Raw genomic sequence first — 26,533 nt, forward strand, 5'->3', positions numbered from 1 at the left:
TTTTTTGAGAAGGACCTGTATATATATATGAGACAGATCCTTACAAAAAAACAAAAATTTTTAACTTTTGAAATGAAACTTATCATTATGAATAGAACACATTTTGAGCACGTGACTTCTCAGAATCTCTCAACAACACTTGGGTTTAATTTAAATACGTGGACTTCTTCTCAGAATCTCTAACACCATGTGGATTTCTTAGAATCTCCACACACCAGACAGTAAAGCAGTGTTTTTTTTTTTTTTTTTTTTTTTTTTTTTTTTATCAAATAAATATGTTTTATATATCAAATACTTATCTACATTTACATTATATTCAGACCAGTTCAACTTCAGTTCATTGTTATATGTATTACCGAGATTTGTTTTCATTTTCATTATTTTTTTTCCCCTGTGCCCATGATGTTCAGCTACTGGGTAAGATGTAACAAAGTATAATAAATGATGACGTAATAAAGGATTCTGTTTCTTGCAGGATAAAGTGATGTTAGGCACAGATTACCCTTTTCCACAGGAGGAACTGGAGCCAGGCACATTAATTGAATCAATGGATGAGTTTGATATTTCACTAAAGGTAAGATAAACATCATATCTATCTATCTATCTGTCTGTCTGTCTGTCCGTCCGTCCGTGTGTGTGTGTGTGTGTGTGTGTGTGTGTGTGTCTGTCCGTCCGTCCGTCCGTCCGTCCGTCCGTGTGTGTGTGTGTGGTGTGTGGTGTGTGTGTGTGTGTGTGTGTGTGTGTGGTGTGTGTGTGTGTGTGTGTGTGTGTGTGTGTGTGTGTAAGTGTGTCCGTCAATCCGTCCGTGTGTGTGTGTGTGTGTGTGTGTGTGTGTGTGTGTGTGTGTGTGTGTGTGTGTGTGTGTGTGTGTGTGTGTCTGTCTGTCTGTCTGTCTGTCTATCTGAACACACTAGGTTTCATTTCAAACATGAAATTGCAAATACATTGTACTTGTCATTTTACAGCTTATCTTCTTTGTACTCTTTTCTTCAGGATAAACTGCTTGCTGGGAATGCTCTGGAGTTTTTAGGAATGCCAAGAAAACAGTTTGAGTGACTGATGATCAGTTGTACTAATGTGTATCAGAAGATTGATTATGTTACCAAAGAGCTGGATCATAAGAATTAAACCTCACTTATCGTTTTATTTTGTGTAAAATAACAACAACAAAAAACCTTGTTAAATGGTTGAAAATGGTTAAATGAAAAGTATTAAATACACTATGTTGAACCACAAAGAATAAGTAATATATACACCTAGAAGGATGATCCACCTTTAAAAAGGAGTCTGATATTTTACAGTATAATGAACTCAAACTAAAACTTTTCTTTTAAGGTATTACTCCATCAGTTTTTGTACACATGTAAGGTCTACATTGCTCATGGTTTTTGTACAAATGTAACATCTACATTCATACTTTATAACGATATTAACGACAACAACACTATGAGCGAAAGTACACTACTGCCTAAAGAAATAGTAGTGCATCAATATTTGAAACAAAACTATTTTAATAGTATTCAAATATATACGGACGGGTGGGTCAAAAAATCCAGATTCCTGGGTACAGCAGCAGCCATATATATTCTCTAAAAGTTAATAGTTTTGCAGCACTGCAACAGTTATTTTCCATAATTTTATATAAAAACACAGCAGGGCAAGATGAGCCATTTTTTACTTATGTGGTGCTCAAGATAAAGGGAAATGATGCAGAAGGGAAAGTATCTGAAGTAATTTCAAGATGTATCCTATTATTTTAAATGATCACAATGTATCTATGACAAAGGGTTCTAAAATATGGCTTCTTATAAAAAAAGTGCTTCTGTGGCTCAATTTGCCCCAGGGTGGGGTGTAAACTGACCATCTCATTGAATCTCTTTTAAAAACGAATTTAATAATCAAATTTCCTTTTCATATTTTGTTTCTTAAAACTAACTTAACATAAATTAAGCTTAAATTCAGTCTTTAGTTGTTTGCGTTTATGAAACAATATGTTGAACACCAAAGCTGTAATCTTCCCTAAAACAGACTAAACAAAGAATTTAAGTAAAATAAAATAAAAAATAAAAATAAATGAATTAGAATGAAGGAATAAATGTCACTGAAACTAATAAACATTTTAGTCAAAAGATTCTTGGCATGGTATCTTTTCGGCAATGCTGAACCGGCCATTAGGGACTTACAGGTGGAAAGATATATCTGATTATAATTTGACAAAAAGCATCTTCTGGTTCATATCAGAGAAGAATTTGGTGCACTTGTACACTGTCCCTATTAAATAAACTACAAATAATATTCATATATATGTGATAAACTAAATCAGTTGCGTAATATCACATTAAAATACTAGTTTATATATCAGAAGTTTAACTACTTCAAGTTAAAATGCTGTCTCAATTTACCCCACAGCATTTGGCTCACTTTGCCCCATAGCTGCAATTTTGGAAAAACACTATTTTTAGCTATTATATGTTGTTAAATCACCTACTGTATATACATCATAAATATTTCTTAGACCTGGATAAATTTACTTTGATGTAAAAGCCTGTTACGCTAAAATAAAAAATAAAAACATCTGTTATGCTAAAATAAAAATAAAAAAACCCTGTTTTTAAAACAAATGGGTGCCTTCCACTCCTCCCCTGTGTTTCTTCTTTTCACAGTCTGGCAGAAATAATGGTTGGTTCCAAAATATATAATCACATGACAGTAAAAGTGTACAGCTGGCAAGATAAAAAGTGCTGGTCAACTTACCCACTTGCTCATCTTACCCCACTTTCCCTATACAGTAACTACTAGACATGTCCAGATGTCAGACAAAACTCTGGTGTTTTATATACAGAAAGTATTCAGACCCCCTTAAATTTTTCACTCTGTGTTATATTGCAGCCATTTGCTAAAATCATTTAAGTTCATTTTTTTCCTCATTAAAATAAACAACACAGAATTGTTGACATTTTTGCAGATTTATTAAAAAAGAAAAACTGAAATATTACATGGTCCTAAGTATTCAGACCCTTTGCTGTGACACTCATATATTTAACTCAGGTGCTGTCCACTTCTTCTGATCATCCTTGAGATGGTTCTACACCTTCAGTTGAGTCCAGCTGTGTTTGATTATACTGATTGGACATGATTAGGAAAGCCACACACCTGTCTATATAACAACTCCCAGATCACGCCGCATGTCAGAGCAAATGAGAATCATGAGGTCAAAGGAACTGCCTGAAGAACTCAGAGACAGAATTGTGGCAAGGCACAGATCTGGCCAAGGTTACAAAAAAATTTCGGCTGCACTTAAGGTTCCTAAGAGCACAGTGGCCTCCATAATCCTTAAATAGAAGACATTTGGGACGACCAGAACCTTTCCTAGAGCTGGCCGCTCTGCCAAACTGAGCTATCGGGGGAGAAGAGCCTTGGTGAGAGAGGTAAAGAAGAACCCAAAGATCACTGTGGCTGAGCTCCAGACATGCAGTCGGAAGATGGGAGAAAGTTGTAGAAAGTCAACCATCACTGCAGCCCTCCACCAGTCGGGGATTTATGGCAGAGTGGCCCAACGGAAGCCTCTCCTCAGTGCAAGACACATGAAAAAACACTTGAAGGACTCCAAGATGGTGAGAAATAAGATTCTCTGGTCTGATCAGACCAAGATAGAACTTTTTGGCCTTAATTCTAAGCGGTATGTGTGGAGAGAACCAGGCACTGCTCATCACCTGTCCAGTACAGTCCCAACAGTGAAGCATGGTGGTGGCAGCATCATGCTGTGGGGGTGTTTTTCAGCTGCAGGGACAGGACGACTGGTTGCAATCGAGGGAAAGATGAATGCGGCCAAGTACAGGGACATCCTGGACGAAAACCTTCTCCAGAGTGCTCGGGACCTCAGACTGGGCCGAAGGTTCACCTTCCAACAAGACAATGACCCTAAGCACACAGCTAAAATTATGAAGGAGTGGCTTCACAACAACTCCGTGGCTGTTCTTGAATGGCCCAGCCAGAGCCCTGACTTAAACCCAATTGAGCATCTCTGGAGAGACCTGAAAAATGGCTGTCCACCAACGTTTACCATCCAACCTGACAGAACTGGAGAGGATCTGCAAGGAGGAATGGCAGAGGATTCCCAAATTCAGGTGTGAAAAACTTGTTGGATCTTTCCCAAAAAGACTCATGGCTGTATTAGATCAAAAGGATGCTTCTACTAAATACTGAGCAAAGGGTCTGAATACTTAGGACCATGTGATATTTCAGGTTTTCTTTTTTAATAAATGTGCAAAAATGTCAACAATTCTGTGTTTTTCTGTCAATATGGGGTGCTGTGTGTACATTAATGAGGGGAAAAATGAACTTAAATGATTTTAGCAAATGGCTGCAATCAGGGGCGTCGCACCCGTGGGGGATGTGGGTGTTTTAACACCCACACTTTTCCCGGTGAGAGGGTTCAACAGCCGCACTTTTTCTGCAGTTTTTCCGCAGTTTTGCACAAACGCCTAACTACAGTCACTTCTCTGTTTCTCTGGCCGCTCTGTGTCTGCGCTCGCCTGCGGCTGCCTCCTCTCCCCCTCCCTCTCAAACATGAGACCGGCTTTGAGTGTGACCGGCTGATGATTGGCTGTTCTGCCTTAAATCCCGCCTCTCCTGGTGTGTTAGAGTTATCGGTCAGCTCGTGCTGAGGAGGCGTATATCTGGAGTTTTTAACAAAAATAATCCCCCCTGGGATTATTAAAGTATTTCTGATTCTGATTCTTTAGCAAGTCTACTGTTGTGTATTTGCACAACAGAGTTTTGACTTATTTTCCGTGTGTTCCGAGTGTGTTTTTATACTTATCTAGTATCACTCATTTAAATGGGAAGCTTTTTATATCTTGTATGTTATACATTTTGTACCCCTCTGTCACTGTATTCATCGTTTTTATTGTTAATAAACAAACCACATCCATCCCCCACACTTTTGAAAAGCTTGCTACGCCCCTGGCTGCAATATAACAAAGAGTGAAAAATTTAAGGGGGTCTGAATACTTTCCGTACCCACTGTATAGATATAAAATCGAGGCCTCACACTCCATCCCAGTAGTTGGCGGAAATACACCTTAAGTTGGTTTGCAAACCGCCATTAAACACAGAAGAAGGAGAAGAAGAAAGTAAACTACAGTTCCCAGCAGAAACTTGTGAGACGTACGTCAAGGACTTGACGCCGCACGTACGTGACGTTGTGAAAATACGTGACGCTCGTTCTCTGTTCGTCTGCTGGACGGTAATGGCGGCGTGCCGGGGATCATCGTCCAAATGGTTTTTCACCCGGGAACAGCTCGAAAACACCCCGTCCCGCCGCTGCGGAATGGAGCCAGACAGAGAGCTGTCGTATCGACAGCAAGCCGCGAATCTTATTCAGGATATGGGCCAGAGACTGAATGTGTATCCTTCAGACGCGCTCATCAAAAGCAGCAGGCCCGGTTCTGTCTCTCGCTGTGACTGTTTTTGTTGCCTTCACATCGATAATATCTAGCATTTTTGCGTACCATGAATATCTGTAAAAACTGAAAACGTCTGAAATTATTTGAGGTTGTCAATTAAACCGCCTTATGGTAGCAGTGCGCATTTAGTCTAGGACAGGCACTTGCTGATTAATGTTAATGTTGTACAAATGATTAACCTACGATTTGTATATCTACATATCATCTATGTGTAACATAATAATGAGCTAGTTGTACCCTGAATTCATGTTGTTTATGTTCAAGTAGCTCAGGCGTGTGAGAGCACGCAGCTCACGCGCTTTTGTGATGTTAGTGGCACGCGAGCAGGCCGGTTACCGTAAATATTAAAGCCGTTCTGCACTACTAAACCCTGTCAATCTATGATTTATGTAAATATTTTGACGTTTGTTTAAAAATATTAGTATGGTATTGGTAAAGTGTTCGAATCACGTAACGTATACGTAATACGTAGTTAATGGCTGAAGTTACGTAACCCTACGTTTTCCTTAACTCTAAACATCAGTTCTCAACTCACAATAAATACTGCCATTGTTTACATGCACAGATTTTATATGTACCACTCTTTCACCAAATTCCACAGAAATGTAAGTGTTTCCATCCACGTGGCCTGCATCTATTACATATACCCTTTTCAACCACATGAATGTTAATGAGCCTGTACTTCCCCTGAAGTGTAAGAACTGTTAAAGCGGTTTCCAAAATGAAAGTGAAATAGATACATCATAGAACTCTGTTAACCACCACAATAGACCTGAGAACAAAATCCACTGGTTCTATATGAATAAAAGCCTGAATGAAATCTGTTCGATTGTGTCTCTTCAGAAGACTAAACTGCACAAATAGGCTAGTTTCTATAATATTTTTATGAACTTTAAGAACTCTTTCAGTTTACACTAAAAGTATATTCATTTGTGTTTTGAAGATGAATGAAAGTCTTATGGGTTTTGAACAACATAAGAGTAAATGATGACATATTTTTTATTTTTTTATTTTGAGTGAAATAACTTTTTAAAGTACGCTTGCATTTTTTGACATGACCATGATATATTTTCTTTCCTCTCCAGACCACCTCCCCAACGACATTATTTCTGGCTGCAAAAGTTGAAGAACAACCACGGAAACTTGAACATGTCATTAAAGTAGCGCATGCGTGTTTAAACCCCCAGGAGCCTCCACTGGATACCAAGAGTAATGTAAGTCCTACGTATCATAATTGTTTCTTTATTTCTTCTTCAATTTCCTCAACCTTTTTATCACACTGGATAATTTCTGCTACACTTGCATCCAAAAGAGTGTTAAGATTCTGTCGCTACAGAATCAGTCGTCTCACTAGTCAACTCCAAACAACTTGACTTTGATTAGGGTTTCAACACTTTTTAAAAATCTTGTCCTCTTTTGTCACATGTCTGTCACATACACTGATTAAAAGTTTAGTTCACCCAAAAAAATAAATAAAAATAAAATAAAATGTCATCGTTAACTCACCCTCTTGTTCCAAACCCATAAGATTTTTGTTCATGTTCAAAACACAAATGAAGATATTTTTATGAAACATGACAGATTTCAAGTATTCACTCAAAACTTTGACACTTTAAAAAGTTGATAAAGCGATCATAAACAAATCCATATGAATCAAATCATTTAATCCAAGTCTCTGATGTGATCATAGAAGTATGAATACATTTAATTCCGGCTGTTGTGCACATATAAACGTTAATCACTTAAAGCTTATCGAACGTGGTTAAAGGAAGCTCAGACATGCTTGCTTGACACCAATGAGGTTTGATCTTGTGTGTCGTGAAGGTTTTGAATGAATGAACTTTCAATGGAGGGACAGAGATCCATTTCAAGAAATCCAGAAATATCTAAATTTGTTCTGAAGATAAACTAATCTCGTATGGCTTTGGAACAACATGCGAGTGAGTACATGATGACAGAGTTTTAATTTTTGAGCAAACTATTCTTTTAAGAATGACAGAGGGGAGACCGACTAAACAGATGCCTCTGTTATTTCTTTCCCGTTCATGTGAATCTCACAGAACTCGTGACTCCCTCCGATTCTCAAGCAACAATGTAAATGAGGCTTACAAGTGAAAATGGACTAGTGAGACACTGACATTAGATATCCAGCATGTCAGTACTGGGACAGAAATCTCTCTTGAATGAGAAAAATTGTCTTGAAAAAGACAGATCGAAAATAATTGTGTGGCAAACAAATAATGTTGCCTGTAATTGGAAGAGTGCAGAGAATTCAGTTTATGGGTTGAAGATACAGAAAGACACATTACAAGCCTCATGTAATGATTGTCTATTGAACTTCAGGCATACCTCCAGCAAGCTCAAGAGCTGGTGATACTTGAAACCATAGTGCTGCAGACTTTAGGTAAGTCTATGGAAGGAGGTTTCTTTCAACTGAATATTAGAGTGGACAGTGCTGACAGTGGGTCACTTTTGAAGAAAAAACAAAACAAAAAAACATTTCCACTCAGAGTATTTGCCTGACAAAAGTTGTATCATCATGACTAAATTCTCCAGATTGATGATTTTGAATGTTGTTGCAAAGAAACCAAATTGATTTTCAGTTAATCTGGGATGTTATTTTGCAGCACGATACATGTGGGTATTATCTCAACAATTCCACTGTTTTAAAGGCTTTGGTCTAACTAATGCATGATTCTTTCATGATCCACAGGTGTTGATAACAGTGTGATTCAGCTTTGAATGAAATTCATGTGCTTTATATTGCAGGCTTTGAAATAACAATTGAACATCCACACACTGATGTAGTGAAATGTTCCCAGCTAGTGCGAGGTATAGATTTTCCTTCATATGCTCTCTGCAATCAACTTTAGATATAAAACAGTGTTTACTTAGTCTTTGAATCAAACTATTGGCTTTTGAACTGTGGCTAAGCATGCAGTTCATGGAGAGGTAAACCTCACTGTATTGAGATTAAATGTGTGTCATTCTTACTCAAGTGTATAGTTTGACTCACTCGCATTCTTTTGCCATTCTCTCTCCCTCTCTGTTTACTTTCACAGCAAGCAAGGATCTGGCACAGACTTCCTATTTCATGGCTACCAACAGGTTGTTATCCAGAACCTATTTGTTGCACTGTGACTGCACACTATAGCTTCCTTTACTGCAGGTTACCCTACCAGTGTCCAACACCCTCCTTGCACCGGTGGCTACTGGGACGCCCCCCCTCTCAAACATGCCCTCAGAGCAGGGTGGGGAGGGGGTTCGGTGGCACCGGCCCCGGTTGCAGTGCGGTGTATTGTACGGGGGATCATTGTTGGCACAGAGGGGTTGAATGCACAATGTGAAGTGTAGTGGTGCTCTTGAACCTCACGTTTGCTCGGTTACAGAAGTGCATTTGTCTAAAAAAGACACTTTGGTAGCCTGAATAGCAGCTAAAGATTACACAGATGTAAACATTACATAGAAGTCCTCACGGTAAGTAACCAGACCCCTTTGTTTTTTCCTATGATTTTGTTATTCTCAAAGTGATAATTGAAATTTTTTTTTTTTTTTTTTGGTCTTTCGTATTCAGACTATTTAGAAGCACATTTTTTTATTTATTTTAATTTATTTTTTGTCATTCAATGCCTGAATTGATTTTGAGATACAGACTTCTGTTGTGCTTCCGTTGTGATATACCTGTTTTATTGCAAATTAACTCATTAAGGACCTGTTTGGTTTTCTTTTTTTTAATTGAAATAGCTGTTTCATTGGCTATGTATTTTAATACCCATTATAATCTTGACAAATTGTTGGTATCAGGTGTGTAACAAAAGGTCCTTAAAGGGTGTAGTCGTCATTGTAATTTAATCAAATAGATTTTTTTTGTTGTTTTTGTTTGTCCCTCATTGTGTAGTTATTGTCTTTATTATTTTTAAATCAGGTTAGCTGTCATTAGTGTTTGCCTCCTTATTTGCATGGGTTTACTGCAGCATTGTATACGATGTCTGAACATGGGACTAGAGCTGCATATGCTCAACACATGGTCTGCATATAATATGTACTTCAAGGTTTTTTTTTTTTGGCTTTTGTTTTGCCCTCAAACAAGAGCATATTACTCAAAGGATGTGGACTGTGTAAATTTTGAAACACAATTAAAGAAACTTGACTGATAAATCAACCCCAGTTTTTATGCCCAATGTGTCCGATGCTTGATGGACCTCATAATATTTATTCATTTGTGTGTTTATCCTTTAATTTTTTTTTTAAATATTCTTTTAAATTTAATTAGAGGCTGCTTTTTTTAAGATCTTGATCACCTATAGCTAATGTAATTAATGAATGTTGCAGTTATCGTTTGTTTGTCTTTGTTGCATTAGGATTTATAGGCTCCTCTTACCCCATGTCCAAACATTGATTCTGTTCTGTAGCACAGGGTTACCATCCAGCTTTGACTGAGGCTTCATTTTATTGTTATTTGTCTCAAATGTCAGTAAAACACTACTATGTTCAATGTAAGATTGTTAAAAGATTGTTAGCATTTTTCTTCAGGGACTATTGATGAAGGTCAGATGCATGTCCTTTTTTCCCCCTAGCAGAACAAGTAACTGCCTTCCACATACTTTAAAATACTAACATTGTTTTTTAGAGATGTTGACAAGTTTACAGAGATTAAAGAATAAGCACTTGATGAGGCCAAACAGTCAGCCCTGCTTTGTTTTTATTATGTGGGCTTGCAATTCTTATGTGGTAGATATGGATGGTAACCATATGCTTGTTTGCTTTATTGTTCCCTATGATTCTGTTGACTGCAGGCTTTTATGGCTATTATTGAATGTACAGTAATATGTCAATAGTATCAAATTTATCCTTGATTATGAGTAACAAACCTATTATTTTTTTGCTTGCACAGATTGAATTCCACAAAGTAAAACTTTTATATCTTTTATAGAATCTTTTTTAGACTTTCTACTGCTATTCTAAATTTAAAGGGGTCATATGATGTTGCTAAAAAAAATATTATTTAGTGTGTTTGGTGAAATGAAATGTTTATGCGGTTTAAGGTTCAAAAAACACATTATTTTCCACATACTGTACATTATTGTTTCTCCTCTATGCCCCGCCTTTCTGAAACACGTCGATTTTTACAAAGCTCATCATTCTGAAAAGCGAGGTGTATGCTGATTGGCCAGCTATCCAGTGTATTGTGATTGGCAGAATACCTCAAGTGTGTGACAGAAATGTTAAAGCCCTTACCATACTGTGATGCCATGTCCTGGTGCGATGAGACAAAACCAATAAAACCCATTACAAACGAGGCATTTGTAGCATCCAGTGGGGACATAATTACTGATTTTAATGACTTGTACTGTCTTTTTACGTGTTGCGTTGAATCGCGCCGCATAAACATAAAACCATGTCTTGCATTTGTGATCAGAGAAACGACAAACAAGCGCTACTCTACATTGCTCAAAACTTGTGTTTGAATCATCAGTGGCAAATCCTTTAAATATGAAAATGTACTCACAGGCGTAAGTCAGATCACCGGCATTGTAGGCTACTCTTCCAGGAAACAGTCCTCGTCCTCCATAAAAAAAACGTTACACACATCCGAATATTTGGTTTGAACTGTTCTGGAACAGTTTTGTAAATACAACTTAACCACTGATTTCTAGTTGGTGCCCTCTTTTGAAAGGCCAAACAAAGTAGTTTCGCTTTCACAACAAAACACACAGCGTCTCCGCAACATAGCGGCAGCGGCAACAACAATACTACAATGAGAATAAAAGTTAGACCACCTTTATTTGTGTGAACATTTGGGCGGTATTAAGCAAATCTTCCCACACAATGAAGTAGACATGGGGGCGTGTTTAAATGAGGCGTTTTAGGAGGGCGTGGACTCTGTCTTATAAAAGTCTTTAACTTTTATAAAGAATATCTCTTTGGGTTTGAGACTTTAGTCTTTGCAACTTCAGGGATCTTATCTATTCACAAACAGCTTGTAACACTCCAATGAGAAAGGAAAACTTGAAATCACATCACATGACCTCTTTAAAATATAGGGATGATAAAATTGATCAGCTGCTGATCAGAATAGGCTGATTGTACTCCGACATTAGGTCTTATAGACCATTTCCTCTTATGCCAATCTGTGTTATCTTTACATGGATAACTTGTTTAGTAATTCTGCTTTAAGTAAAAAAAAAAAATCTTGATCGGTGCTTCCCTTCCTCTTGTTGGGTTTTGCCCTTTTGCTTGTACCCATTTTAAACTACTGAGCACAAAACATGAACTGTGAATTTGTTGGGGGGAAAAAAAACTTTTTTGTAATGCCTAAATTGTAAAATGTTAATAAATTGCATGGTGCTAAATCAAGTAGTTTCTGAACTGTGCAGGTACATTTTTGAATTATGTTACTCACAACTGGGAAATATCTTGGTGGCTTCAATGCTTCCATAATAGTATTCTCTAGATGTTCAACATTGCCTTCTATCTGCTATGTGACTGATCGTTTTGTGCTCTTTCTTTGTTGTCTTTTTTCTTCCTCCATAACATGCTGCTCTTGCAGTCTGCACCTCACCACCTTCTGCTTGCAGTACAAGCCCACAGTCATCGCCTGCGTCTGCATTCACCTGGCCTGCAAGTGGTCCAACTGGGAGATCCCTGTTTCCACAGATGGAAAGCACTGGTGGGAGTATGTGGACAGCTCAGTTACACTTGAACTTCTTGATGGTAAATGGACATTCCCGTAAATTACCATGTTAGGCTCATTTTGCACTATTTGCTGTCACCCATGATTTATATTCATTCAAATTTTGTTGTAGAACTGACCCACGAGTTTCTGCAAATATTAGAGAAGACACCCAGCAGGTTACAGAGGATTCGTAACTGGAGGGTAAGTGATTAGAATAGATAAGTCATGCATTTGGTGTCTTTACATTGGTTAATTTGGATAACACATAGTTGTTATGTTTATTTCTAGGCTACACAAGCTGCTAAGAAGCCCAAATCAGATGGTCAGGCCTCAGACAGCGGCTCTTTAGCGGGACCTTCATTAACCCAGGACATGGCCTTGATGGATGCCCTTCCCGGGGTTTCTACAAATACAGCATTCTCCAAAGCCTCCGCGTCTTTCCCAGTGACCCTGCCAAGCAACTCAAGCAGCAGTCTTTCTCTTGATTCCATTGCCAACATGCAGGGAACCTCATACACTTACACCGCCCCCAGTGACTGGCCTCAGGACCAAGTGCGCTCAGACCAGTATTCTGTCAAACAGCTTCCCCCACACAGTTCTATGCATCCACACCGGCCTGACAAAAGCGCAGAGTTCAACCCTGCCAAACACGAACACAAGGCCAGCGGTGGGGTGAAGCACCAGGCCACGGCCTATCCTCCACCTGCAGCACCCACACAGAAAATGTCTCTGGACAAGTACAGGGAGAAACATGCTGCTGAGCTGGCTGTGCTGAAACGCAGACAAGAGGAGACGGAGGTCTATGGTGCTCAGACAGATCACCGCAAGCACCTGCCCCAACTGTCTCATGGGCAGCAGGGAGCAGGAGCCACCACTGCCTCGCCCCTGAAGATGAAGCTGCCTGTCCCTGGGCAGGACAAGCTCCAGGAGAAACGAGAGAAAGGGAGCTCTTTAAAACTGCGTCTTCCGGTCCCCTCCCAGAGCGAGAAGGGGGGATCAAGTAAGGAGGAGCTAAAAATGAAAATAAAGGTCTCCTCTGAGCGGCACAGCTCCTCAGACGAGGGTGCTGCAAAGAGCAAACATTCCAGCCCGCTTGTGAGCAAGGAGAAACACAGAGACCACTCAGCCCATCGTCACCATCACAAACACGGCCACTCTCACACACACACGCATAGTGGCAATGGCAGGAGCAGCCTTGAGGCACCCGCATCTGGTTCGGCCCTTCGGAGCCCAGTAGTTTCTGGCGGCGATGACACAAGCTCAGCTTCCAGTTCCTCACGCAAGAGGGTGAACCCCGAAGCCAGCCACAATCACCACTCCAAAAAGAGCAAAAGCTCCAAAGGCGGTGCAGGTAGTTCCTCTCATTGTTCCTCTGTTCAGCAGTGTGTGTCATCTCACAGCTCTGTTCTTAACCTTCCCTTCCCCCTCCCTGTCACATACCAGGTGGGCTACGGACATCTCAGCACCCTAGTGAAACTGGACAGGAAACCAGTGGAGAGCCATGGCCCTGAGGGCACCGGCCTAGCTAATGGCCAACACACAGACTACAAAGATACTTTTGACACGCTTGAGTCGCTGTTAAGTGCCCAAGAAATGGACTCTTAAACTGATAGAAAAGAGGATAAAATATAAAAGAAAATCAAGCATAGATTTCATTATTAGGAAGAGGAAAAAAACAGGAATGTGAAGAGTAAGAGAAAGAAAATAAAAATGCTTCCCGATCTTCTGGCAGTTCGGTTCAGTCTCGCCATCTCTGTATAACTGCTGCTTTCCTCAGTATTCCCTCATGAGCAGTCTGTATGAATGCGTGAGCCAGTATATGAATGTCAGGGCCACTATAGTAAAAAAAAAAAAAAAAAAACTATTTTCATGATAAAAGTGTAATGAGTGATCAAAGTTTTTTCCACAAGAAAATGTATAAGACTGAAAGCACCCTCTAAACTGACTGACGCTCCTCTCATTTGTTAAACAAAGTTAGCAGAAGGAATGCAGAATCAAGATTTAAGTTCTATAGTTCCTTGAATGTTTCTTTGTTTCCTTTTCCCTCATCTGATACCTTTTATGTGAGCTGCATGTTAATAATGAAAGGGATGAGATAGTTGTTTACTGATTGTGAAGAAAAATTTACATACATTCTCGTATGTTAAAAGCTGTACCATAACTTCTCAGGTTTGGAGCTGCTTGTAAGATATATATATATATATTGGGGTAGGGGGGATTTTGTGACTCAGTGTTAGAATCTATCACATTGGCAATTCTAGCGCAGCCTTCCAGTGATGTGCTCTAGAACTGGTGTTCCATGTTGCTATCAGGAGAGGGTGAACTAGCAGGCAATCCACACCCTACTATTACCTGGCATGTTGTCAGGGGCCATGCAATTTATACCTTTTTTGAACTTCAAGATGACCTTAAGCTGGATGCCAAAGGCTGTGCCTCAAAAAGTATAGTTCTATGAAGTTTACATAACCTTCGCTGTGAAGTGCATTTTATATATTTCTTGGCTTGAAGCAGTAGCCTTTAACAAATGACCAGAAACATATGTAGGTAAAAGGAGATCATTATCATAGTTCATTATCACAGAACTGACCCAAAGAGACCTGGGCTTTCACAGGCCCTTGACATTATTTCTGAATACAGATGAATGGTTTTGATTTTTTTTTTTTTTTAAATTCTTTTAGTGTGAAGATATTGGTAAATGAGGCCAGCATTGTACAAATTATCATTTTACTTTGGAACGCTGAATTGCAGTTGGATAAGGCAAGTGCAAACCCTGGCACTTTTTTTTTTTTTTGTCTTTTCCCAATTTTATTTAGATTTAATAATAAATACCATGGTTTCCACTACCTTAACCTCAGTCTTTATGTGATCATTTATTGCGTTAAGAACTTAATGGCACATCTGTCAGATTACTATTTCCAGATCTTTACTGTGTTATAAATAACATTTTTCTCCATGTTAAATTATGTTGCCTCACAATGTTTGGTTTGTATCATTGTTTTTAAAAGTCACTTTTTGATTTGGGGAATTAAGTTTTCAGTTCATTGGCCTATTGCAGGCTTGGCTGTGATGAGAGATGAATGGATGTCTTAACAGTTCCTCTGCTGAAGGTCGTTGCTTTGGATCTCTGCAAAGAGGAAAATTGTTCCACTGTTAAATAACAAAGGATAATGTATGGAGAACTTACACCATGTCTACACCGGATCCTAGCAGCACGGCGCAAAAAAATACCACAGTACCCATTATAATCAGCGACACTGGATACGACACAACAAATACTCCTGAATTCTGAAACAAAGTTCAAATGATTTTTACTGGTCACTTTGTCGCGTAGACAGACATAAGCTGTTGTGGTGCAACACACATCTATGTCACATCTGGTGTAGACACAGTGTTAGACTAATATACAACAAACTAAAAATAGCACAAATATCCAGAGCAAACATTTCATTTCTGAGTAAAAGAAAATTACCTGGTCAGGCAAGCCTTGACAAAGCCCTTTGCATGTGTAGAGAAGTCATCAGTCAGAGATGGCATTAAGCCCTTTTGAGCCCCAATGTAAAAGAGGGCTGCTATCTTGTTCATGTGAGCGAGGGGTGGCTTTCCTGTGGCCATTTCATACACAGTGCAGCCAATGCTCCAGATGTCTGATTTTCGTCCATGACCGGTTTCACTGATCACCTCTGGTGCCATCCAGTATGGGGTACCATGCACAGACTTCAGAAGGTCACTCTTACTTCCAGTTGAAGTCTGAAGACAGCTAAGACGGCGAGCACAACCAAAGTCGATTAGCTTGACCACTCCGTTGGGCATGAGCATAATGTTGTTCCCCTTCAGATCTCTATGGATGACCCTGTTAGCATGAAGATAGGCAACACCTTCCAGAATTTGTCGAGTGTATAGAACAAAGACCTTCTCTGGCAAGGGTCCAAACCGGCTCAAAATGTTTGAGATGGAGCCCCCTGGAACATACTCCATGAAGATGCTTACAGCATTCTCACAGAGAGCTGTGCCCAAGAAACCAACAATGTTAGTGTGATGAAGGGTCTTAAGAAGATCCACTTCTCTCTCCAGGCGTTCGTACTCTTTTTCTGCCATCTCTGAAGTTGAAGCATCAAGTGCCACTTGTTTTACTGCAATCAGCTGACCTTGACTGGTTAGCCCACAATACACCTATAAATAGTAATATAAAATAAAATGTGAAACAACAAAAGCTTTACATTGGATTATACTTGGAGAACTTTTTGCAAATCATGATTGTTTATGTTAAAGCTAAGAAGGGTGCTTTAAAATGATTGCATTGAATGCTTACTGTTCCATAAGCTCCTTTACCCAGAACCTCTCCTTTTGTCCATGTGATGGCATCATCTGAGCAAGATCCATTAGTGTAATGCAGTTCACCTGAGGATGAACCCTGATGGACAACAGAAACTCAATGTAATGGCCCATAAAATAGTGCAGGTGTAGCCAACCCTGCTCCTGGAGAGCTATCATCCTGCAGATTTCAGCTCCAACCTAGTCAAGCACATCTAAACCAGCTAATCAAGGTATTCAGGGTTACTTTTACCATTATTACTTTGTAAATTACAGGTAGGCATGTTGAAGCAGGGTTGTAGTCTGAATTCTGCTGTAAAATAGCTCTCTAGGAGCGGGGCTGGTTGATGTACAAGTGAAATATGTTAGAATGTTACCTCATTTAAAAAAATGCTAAATCTTGAAGGCACGTTATGTTTGAACTCTGTGCTATCTTCCTTTTCAGTCTTGAGTGTTTCAACATCTCTTCTCTCGAGTGAGATCAACTCTTCTGCCAAAGACCTCAGCAGGTCATCTGTGAGAGGTCCATCGCCAACCTCATCTAGAAAGCTGTGGTACACAGGTGAGACTGTTCCGTCACTTGTCCAGGTATTGATAAGAGGCTGCGATGGCAATTTGGTTTCATGTGATATTTCAGGTTCACTCTTGGCACCTGCATCAATTGGAGTTTGTTCTTGATGTATTATTTCCTTTATGAGACTTGTTTTGGATACAGTGTTGGAAAGTACTTCCTCAATCACTGATAGCATGGAAGTACGTTGTCTCTCTGCACTTGATAATTCCCTTCCATCTCCCTCGATGTGCATTTCGGATATATTCTGCTGGACTGCTCCACAAGTAGAAGTTACAAGGACATGGCATTTATTCTCTGAAGAAAGTGGGTTTTTCTTTATCCCTTTGGTAACATTATCCCTCCGCTTGAGTTGCCTGTGTTTAGCTCGACTGGATCTCTCTGATTGAGCTTGTTTCCTTCGGTTAACCTCCACTGTTTTTTGGCCCTTCAGTTTTCCATTGGTTTGTCTTTTAACTTGAAGTGCTGTATGGACCTGTCTGGTTCTCTCTGCAGAACTGTCTACTCTAAGATTTTCATAAACCGGAGTCGCAAACATTTCGTAGATTGCGGGACCTTCATCTCCCTGACTGATCTTCAGAAACATGTCATTGTAAGTGACATAATCCACAGCAGACCTTGTTCGCTGTACTGGTCCTGTTACTGGCTTTTTGGATGCTTTTGCACTTCTTCGATCTCTGTGAAGTTGGTTTTGGCTGTTACTGCTTACTTTCTTGTCATCACTCAACTTCATGTGTTGAAAAGGTTCAGAGACCCCCCTTGCTGTTGGGGCTTCATGTGCAGTTTTTTTACAAGGTTCTCTTGGCAAATATTTGTTGTTAGACTCTCCTGCAATAACTAGGATGGTGGGTTTACTTTCTCTGAGTTGCAACTTTGAGTGAATTGGTGAATTTATCCTATTCCTTGTGGTTTTAACAGTACTTTGTTTTCTGTGTGCCAGAACATTGAATGACTGATTTGTCTGAATAGATGTTTTGCCTTTACTATCATTTCTTTTGATCGCCTTAACTGGTTTGTTCTTTTCATGTGGAGTGTGTTCTGCTACGTCAGTATCCACAGCGGCGAGGTGCTTCTCACCAGCAATAAAACAGGATCCTCGGGCTATAGGTTGTGTTTGTCTAATGTTTTGGGGTTCTTCAGAGACAGAGCAGCAGTCCATAGTTGGGGACTTCTTCAGAAATTCCTCTGAGTTTTCAGTTGTTTTAGTAGACTGGCATCTTATTTCATCCTCGACTTTCATGACAGTCAAAGATTTGATAGATGTATAGCCTTTCTTGTTGTCTGAAGTTATATCTTTTCTGGTATTGTGTATTACTGAACTGACAAAGTCCTCAAAATCCAAATAGGTCCCCAGTTCCAGATTCAGTGACTTATCTAAGCCCACATCAATCTTGTGTGTATCCTGAGGCACTGTCTCATCCTCTTCTTGGCTACTACTGCTGCAGGAGTTGCTCTCTTCACTGCCTGCTCTGGTGCCTCTGCATCTTCTGGAAGACGGCCTGGAGATCCTTTCCAGGCTTCTCCTGGATTGTGATGAGATGGGCAAGATGCTACTTTGTTTTAAGAGCAGTGGGTGCTCAAGACTTGAACCTGTAGAGCCATTCCTGTATATATTGTCCAGCGGAGCAAGATGTTTAGGTGACTTTGAACATAGAGTAGGTAGTGTCTGGAAATCACAGCACAACATTCAAAATGGTATTAAAGGCATGAGTTTTTGCATTTGTTGAAATTCGTAAAAAAATCCTCACCTTTTGTCTGCCATCATCATCCCCTGTGTGAACACCTCCAAGTCCTGTAGTTAATAAAAAAAAAACTTTTATTATATGCCTTACTTTCATGTGACAACCTTCTCAACAATACTTTTCATATGTTACAATCAAAGTTGCACACAGACTCTAAATAAAGGAATGTGTCCTCACTTTTGGTGACACAGCAACCACAAGGTAGGCAAAATATGTTTGTTTGAAAACTACCCCTTGAGCATCCTGTAATCCTCTCACTGATGGATTTTACAAAGTATTAGTGAAGGTCTCTTCTAATGCATGGTCTTCTGATGACAAAATACCCTAAGTTCCCGCACTCATTCTTCTCAGACACAGCTGGTCAGGTGAGGAGACCGCTGTGGAAGCTCTCCACAGGTAAGCTTCTGGGGTAAATGTAGCTCTGTCAAGATTAAGTTCTCTAAAAGGGTGAGTTCTTCACTCTCTTTTAATACATTCTGTTTTTCTAACTGTAATGCAAGCTCCTGGCAATACGAGTAGATGTCTCCTTGATCACAGACTAACCTAATAACACACTCTAGATAACAAAATTGATCAACACTGGCACTACTTCCCTTCTTGCTTCTTATGTTACTTGTAGATGTTTGGAAACTCTTACAGTCTCATCAGAAAGAGCAGTTAATGCTGGAGTTCTTGGGCACTGGGAAACCACTGAGACTAGGTACCACTCAAGGTTATCTTGTGTGTTTGGGGAGCAACATAGTGATTGTGGCTGTGAATCCACACACTTTTGTACATCCTCGCACACCCAGTCTAGATAGCATGCAGCTTTACTAAAGGCTAGTTCACACTCCACCGGCAGATGCAGACCAGCGACGAAAAACATCAGATTACAGTACAGCTTAGACATTCTGCGACCCCCCCCCCCCCCCCCCCACAGCAACCGATGCCGACAGGGGAAACGCATCAAATGGACTAAACCTGACAAACATGTCTGTTGGCATTGTTAGCATCTATCGGTACAATGTGAAATAGCCTTAACTACTGGACCCAGTTACATTTTTGGCTTACTTCGTTTGCTTATTCACTGAAATCTGTCAAACCGCACTACAGGAAATGCATGTATGTGCATATTTTTGTATGTATTTATCAATCTGTTTTTTTTTTTTAAATACAATAAACTATACTAGACAGAAGTCTATACTTACTATTATGAATGTTAGTCCGTGCTTGCAGCAGCACACTTGCATCAAGAAGAGGGTCCATTAGAATTGGTGCTGACTTACTGAGCTGAGTGACATGAGCAGCAGGAAGAACAGGTATTGAGGAAGAAGTCAAACTGAGTGATGGATGCAAGGACCTTATTTTGCCCCAGTCTTTTCTGTTGTTCCATAGGCTAGGCAAGGATGATGTCCGACTAAGTGAAAATTAATTTACATTAGCATGTTCACATTGTTCAAAGCATTTACAAATGAGCTATATCTTCTTTTTCTACATGCTGAATGTTTCTTCGCAGTAAGGGCAGTTAAATCTGCCTTAGACGAGTTCTCCTCTCTTTCTCTCTCTGGATAATGGTACACCCTGGAACCGTGGTATTATGCTGACAACGGCTTGATCCTGTAACTGTACTCCTCTATATAGTCTTTGTGTAAAAATGAGAGAGAGCCATTGAATGGAGGTTTCATGCAGGCAAATTGTTGGTGAGGACTGTTTGTGCATTTTATGTTTACACAGCTGCTGTTGGTGGTTTAAGTGTGATTTGTTGACTTGTGATTGGCTCTCTTGTTTATCTGATTGCTAATTTAATTTGATGAGGAAGCGATGAATGGGTGTGTATGTGGTCAGCTGGCTAACCTGCTTCGCTTCCTCTCGTCTCTGCCATCTTGTCTGATGTCTATCTTTGGCTCCATCCAACCCTCAAAGCAAATCCTGTTATCTGCAGACACACAGCCAAATACACTCTGGGTGAAAAAGGTCATGTAAAATAGTCCTCATGGTTATGCTGAAGAGCTAATATAAAAGCTGACAACATCTATATTACTGAAGGAGAAAGCAATAAGATGAAATGAGAATTATGATAGGAGAATGTATATAAACGTGTGTGTGTGTGTGTGTGTGTGTGTGTGTATGTGTGTGTGTGTGTGTGTGTGTGTGTGTGTAATTTTCTTTTTTTTTTTCTTTCAAAAAGAGCACCAATTCCGAGTATGGGTTACCATACTTTGCAAATGTCACGACTTTCTTTTTTTTTTCGTGTATATGTTAACATTTATAATAAAAAATTGAAGTAATGACTATTTAAAATTAAACTTTGTCATCACGATTACATTAAATTACATATTATAATAACATTTTAAAATAAATGAAAAAGAAAACGGCTATTTTGATTTGTAAATTCTTTCAAAAACATTTTACAAATCTTAAACACCACAAATCTTGCACTGTGCATATACACACACACAACTTGTAAACTAAATATATACAAGTACCTTTCAGTCCTCTCTAAATTAGCCCAAGCTTCAGTGAAACCAAATGTTTTACAGTTCCTGTGAGTCTTGCGTAATCCTTATCTGTGAGAGTCCGAGGTTCTCTGTGGATGACTTTGTGTACTCTGACTCATTTGAAACAGAGGAGCCCAAAAAGCAGAATCAGACACACCCCTCCTATTGTCATGGATTCTCTGAGGGAAGGGCTGAAAGTCTGAGACTACTCTCTCTCTCTCTGTGTGTGTGTGTGTGTGTGTGTGTGTGTGTGTGTGTGTGTGTGTGTGTGTGTGTGTGTGTGTGTGTGTGTGTGTGTGTGTGTGTGTGTGAGAGAGAGAGATCCTGCAGGTGTACCTCTGACACTGAATGCTGTCTTCTAGGTTTAACAATGCACAATTCTAACTGTTGATGTTGACTGACCTTGGTGGATATCTGCATGATCGTTTTGTGCCATGATAATCTCAGCTGAATCTTTCTGCAGAAAAATAAAGTTCAGTAAAGGAAAGGTTATCAATGACACAGCTGGTATGCAGCAAGAAACAAAAGCTGTGATGTTGGCTGTCCCTTACAATAACCTTTCACAGAATCACACATGACTAATTCACCTGTTGGCTACTGACCATCTGGAGACAGTCTTATTTAATCAGATAACACCATCATTAGCCAGCTGTGATGCCTGTGACCAAGACGCAGCCAAATGAAACGCCAGGAAGGGCTTAATCAAAACATTTCAGAGTAAATAACTACATTTAATTGGCTTTGCATTTATAATCCCACTGAGCCTTATTTATTATTTGACTCTGTTTATGCCGTCATTGTTTGTATGCTTTTGTTCACACAGTTCAAATAGATTTCTGCAAGACACTGCCAAGATTCATTGTATATAATGATGAGTAAGAAGTGTGAGAGCACCTGACCTTCATCCCGTCTGAATCTGGTGTGCAACAGCCACGTGTAGGAGAGCAGCTGGGGAGTACAGAAGGACTCATTGGCCAATAAGATGCCTCCAGACACGTGAATATTGTTTCTCCAAAATACAATACAAATACTAAAATAAGTCATCACATTGAAAACATAAACAGGTTTTTCATGAATTGCACTTAAAATAAATGAATGCTTTTTCTTCTAAAACTGTTTAAACAGTGGTATAAAATCTATAAACTTCTTTGAGAATTAAATGTTGTAACTGGTATTGCTGGTACAACTGCATTCACATGACAAATAACCTCAATGAAAACATTGATTGGACTACATATAAAATATTAAATTACTATGCACAATGTAGATCTAGTCAAAGATTTATGAAGATATATTTTATTACATTTACTGCACTTTCACAGAACAGCTTACTTCCATATTGCGAAACAAAGGGAATATGTAATTTTTACCTGTTTGCATTAAAGAATCCATTATATGGAAGAGTTCTTCCTTCTTGGTGCTCTTGATCTGAGAGGCGTACCACAGAGCAGTATGACCTCTTCCATCAAGGATCTTCTTATCACTGGAAATCAGAGCAGGTGGATTCATGACTGTTTTTAATTAGAGAGTCCGATTAAATCACCATTCATCTTAAATTCCATTTTACGATTCACAATTCTAAATATTCTAAATATATTGCATTTCTATTTGTTGTTTATATTTTGCATTTCCATTGCAAATCCAAGAAGGGATTGACAAAATTAAGTTGAAATTTGTTTCCTTACACTGGAAAACACACAAGTTCCTTCACCACTTCCACAGGTTGATACTCCCACGGTGTCTCAAGTCCTTCAAACAGATCCACATCCCTTACAGCCAGCATCAGTGGGGTCAGTCCATCTCTGTTCTGTTTATTTAACTCCAACAAGTCTGCCTGGGCCTGTAACACACAAACAACATAAGCTTTATTTGTTGTAATTACTCCTGCCATTGCCTGAGGTGAGTGTAAAAATATCTCGCTCTCATATGACAGGGGGCCAATACTGATCCATCAGAGAACTCCCTATGGAGTCTAGCCTGCTTTGTGCGAACCTAAGGTTGATATCGCATTACTAACAGTCAAACTGCAAGTGGAAGTTGAAGTCTGAGCTGCTCACCATCAGGTCCTGTAGACAGCAGAGGTCTCCCCTCCAGGCTGCTAGTGAGAGCTGCTTCTGATGGGGTACTTCTCCGATCATAGCCGTCAAAAGCTCCCCCTGGAGTGCTGGTTGACTAACATGAAGAGCTGTCTGATTGCTATTGTTACACAGTGTAGCATCGGCTCCTCTTTTCAGAAGGAAATGCATAACCTGTGTTCAAAATATGTTAAAGCAATGTATCTGAATTATTAAAATTATAATGAACCGAGTGAATGGTAGGCTTATAGGTTTATGATATTTAAACAAATTGAGAGTTCTGACATTACGATTTCAAGTGTGATGTAGCTTTCATACAACAATTCAATAAACAAGTTAATACTGAGTAATCTACATTTTAGACACAGTATTAGCAGTTAGTTTGTATATTTTTGCTCTGCTAGCGAAAATAATTCCAAAATGATGTTGCAGCTTCTGAGCGAGTGCTATTGAGCTATGAATGAATCAGACATTTTTACCTGATCGATTGCGTAAACAATTCAATGACTTAAGAAGATGCCCCCTATAACCTCATTCACTATTCCCTACATTACTCCACTGTTATAGTCCAGTGAATGAGTTATTAAATAAAAAACAAATAAGTGCTACAGACATGGGAATTAATTTGGTGGGACACTCATCGGATTATGAAATTGAGTGAGTGCACTTGATAGTGTCCACTATTGTTTGGGACACCACTACAAATGGCTGTCGATTTCATACAGTGCTTCTTTCCTTTGAATGAATCAGTTGAGTGGATGACTCACTCACTCATCAAAACAGTCACTTGTCGCCACCTAGTGGTGAAACATTGTAACATGAAGGAAGATTCACTACAAAAGTTTCTTTGTAGTACAGACACACACAAACAGAGAAAAACAAGCGATTCAGTGCCCCCAGTGGACTGTATATAATTACTCTTAAAATTAACTGTTGTTTAATTTATAATTCAGCAATTCGATCAAGAAAACAGGAAGCAGTAAAAAGTAGCTACTACAGTAACATTATGCCCATTATTGCAATCAATACATTAAACCCCTATTACACTACATTAGCTTTCCTACACAGAAGTCTGCTAGTTTCCACTTTGTTTTGATCATATCACCCTTTTGTCTCATACCCTAGTAAGACCCGTTCTGCAGGCAGTGATGAGAGGAGTGGAGCCCTGTGAATCATGAGGCAGGTCAAGCTCTTCCCAGGCGTAGACTCCCTGCTCCAGTCCCAGAGCCACAGCCTCAAGCTCGTCCTTCAACAGCTGCTCGACAAATCTGCTTCTTTCATGTTTACTCATGCTCCAGTGTTCTGGCAGATGCACAAACAGAAAATGAGCTGCAGTTCTGATGCACTAACTGTAATGAATGTCTTCAATATTCACAGCATGCACAAGAACTGCTTTGTTGCCCCCTTGTGGTTGTGTTTATGATGAAGACAATGCACGGTCTCAGTACTGTTTAAGTGCAAGGACATTTTATGTATTTTTAAAGATATTTTTATATCTTTAATAAATTGTAAATGTTTGCTTTTGAAGTTATTGATTAACACATTTTTCCCTAAAGCAACTTCCTATATAATTTACTAATAAATGTAATATTAGTAGATAGTAGAAATTAATAAATGACCAGGCATTTATTGCATAAGAAAAACAAGCCCTTATAAACCAATAATCACGATTCATAATACATAAATCAGCATAGAACTTCCCAAATAAAAATAAAAAATATTTGATGTTAAACAATAGTTACTAAATAAGGAAATCAAAAGTAATTTCTTTTGCTTACATTTAAACAAGCAAGACTCACCTGTGTGAGCAGTTTCTTACTTTTCTTGACTGAAATGTTTGAGTTAAATGAAGTTAAATTAGTTCCTGTGTTTACGTCCTTGTCTGTTAAGGGTCAGTCCTTTGTCTTCATTGCGCATTTGCCTGAAGCAGCTTTGAGTTTACAGCATGTTGCCAAGGAGACGCCAGCTTTGGCATGAAAACAATGAACTCACCATGAGACCTTTGTTTTGATTTCAAAGGGGAAGTGTGCATAAATGTACACATGAGCATTTGCATTTGGTTGTTATGATAAAAAAAAAAGTTTTTTTCTTTAGGTTTTTATAATGTTTGCCAGAAACTTTTTTTTAAATACAAATTAGTGAACATAAGATACTAAAGGAATGGAAGAATTTTAAATAACTGTACTATTATACAATATTTTATACCTTCATCACAAACCTTATATCCCAGTCAGCATATAAGTTGTCTCTTGTAGCTTCTTTGCACTTGTGTTGAGCAGAAGCTGTCCTGGGAGTCATTCTGTGGGAGATTCAGTTGCATTGATTGACCTTCACTTGGACCATAGGCCTTCATAGGCAGAATTACACAGCAGTATTCTAAAGAATCACTGTAACGATCCACTTAATTGATCATGATCTAATTGAATCTTTGCTATACCTTTTACAGTACTTAGTGGAACTCCATATAAATTTACAGTTGGCTGTAACACTTTAGATTTAACATTTTAGTTTAGACACTATAACAAACAAAAAAAAAAAAATACAAGACTTGACCAACCACACGACCTCTAGTGTTCACTGCGGATATACTGTTGATATTGTAGTAAACAATAGCTTTGATTAAAATCCTTGAGGGGTTAAAAGTTAAACAGCACATTATCTAAACGTGTGTGTGTGTGTGTGTGCGTGCGTGCGTGCGTGTGTGTGTGTAGAAAAGCAGCTGAATAGAAAACGACTGAAGAAAAATTTAATTCGTTTACAATCGCACAATTGATATACTAAATATTTTATCACAAAATTTGTGGTGTTTTTATTATCCATTCACATACGTTTCGATATAACTATTGATTTTTCCATTTCAAAAACTTTAATTATCACTGAATACAAAAAAAAAAAAAAAAAAAAAAAATCCATCCGCGGTTTGTTTTATCACTCCAGCAGGAAGTGTTTGTTTGGAAAATGTACTTTTCCTTTTTTTATAAAGTCTAGCTTGTTTGGTTTGTTTACAAGTAAAGTAATGTTTTAAGTTTTATAAAGCATCTTGATGACATCATGATGGCGCATATGTAAGTGTACGCCAAATAAATTATATTTTGCAAAGGTGCTGTTGATTTTTTTTTTTTTTTTTTTTTTTTTTTTTTTTTTTTTTTTTTTTTTTTTTTTTTGGAAGGTTGATATGTAACAGAAATACAACATTACCATAATTATACAAGG

At 38.9% G+C, this 26,533-nt stretch overlaps 2 protein-coding genes and 1 long non-coding RNA gene across 4 annotated transcripts; 2 read left to right on the forward strand and 1 right to left on the reverse strand.

The window, feature by feature from the left end:
- Window positions 1-5,160: 5,160 nt before the first annotated feature.
- Window positions 5,161-14,993, forward strand: LOC109058696 (cyclin-T2-like). 2 transcript variants are annotated; one of them, XM_042731276.1, is made up of 10 exons: window positions 5,167-5,409; window positions 5,992-6,073; window positions 6,554-6,682; window positions 7,812-7,872; window positions 8,238-8,300; window positions 8,531-8,576; window positions 12,019-12,182; window positions 12,275-12,345; window positions 12,433-13,495; window positions 13,588-14,993. In XM_042731276.1, the coding sequence occupies exons 1-10, from the start codon at window positions 5,252-5,254 to the stop codon at window positions 13,653-13,655; spliced, it is 1,905 nt and encodes a 634-aa protein (XP_042587210.1). In that variant the 5' UTR covers window positions 5,167-5,251; the 3' UTR covers window positions 13,656-14,993. The 2 variants fall into 2 exon arrangements, with proteins under 2 accessions (XP_042587209.1, XP_042587210.1); XM_042731275.1 differs by having other exon boundaries at window positions 5,161-5,409; window positions 12,433-14,993.
- Window positions 14,812-24,611, reverse strand: LOC109058676 (mitogen-activated protein kinase kinase kinase 19-like). The gene is made up of 13 exons (XM_042731274.1): window positions 24,441-24,611; window positions 23,303-23,494; window positions 22,931-23,085; window positions 22,616-22,728; window positions 22,145-22,254; window positions 21,648-21,702; window positions 20,602-20,683; window positions 19,956-20,164; window positions 18,775-18,818; window positions 16,833-18,692; window positions 16,454-16,555; window positions 15,614-16,314; window positions 14,812-15,268 (listed from the first exon to the last, which is right to left on the reverse strand). The coding sequence occupies exons 1-13, from the start codon at window positions 24,609-24,611 to the stop codon at window positions 15,178-15,180; spliced, it is 3,885 nt and encodes a 1,294-aa protein (XP_042587208.1). The 3' UTR covers window positions 14,812-15,177.
- LOC122138490 lies at window positions 16,890-24,847 on the forward strand. Its single transcript, XR_006155618.1, has 6 exons — window positions 16,890-17,017; window positions 22,069-22,241; window positions 22,631-22,744; window positions 22,968-23,035; window positions 23,179-23,367; window positions 24,446-24,847. It is a non-coding gene; the product is annotated as an uncharacterized LOC122138490 (long non-coding RNA).
- The last annotated feature ends 1,686 nt before the right edge of the window (window positions 24,848-26,533 follow it).

This window comes from Cyprinus carpio, chromosome B9 (genome assembly GCF_018340385.1).
Source record: "Cyprinus carpio isolate SPL01 chromosome B9, ASM1834038v1, whole genome shotgun sequence".
In the NCBI taxonomy this organism is placed as follows: Eukaryota; Metazoa; Chordata; class Actinopteri; order Cypriniformes; family Cyprinidae; genus Cyprinus; species Cyprinus carpio.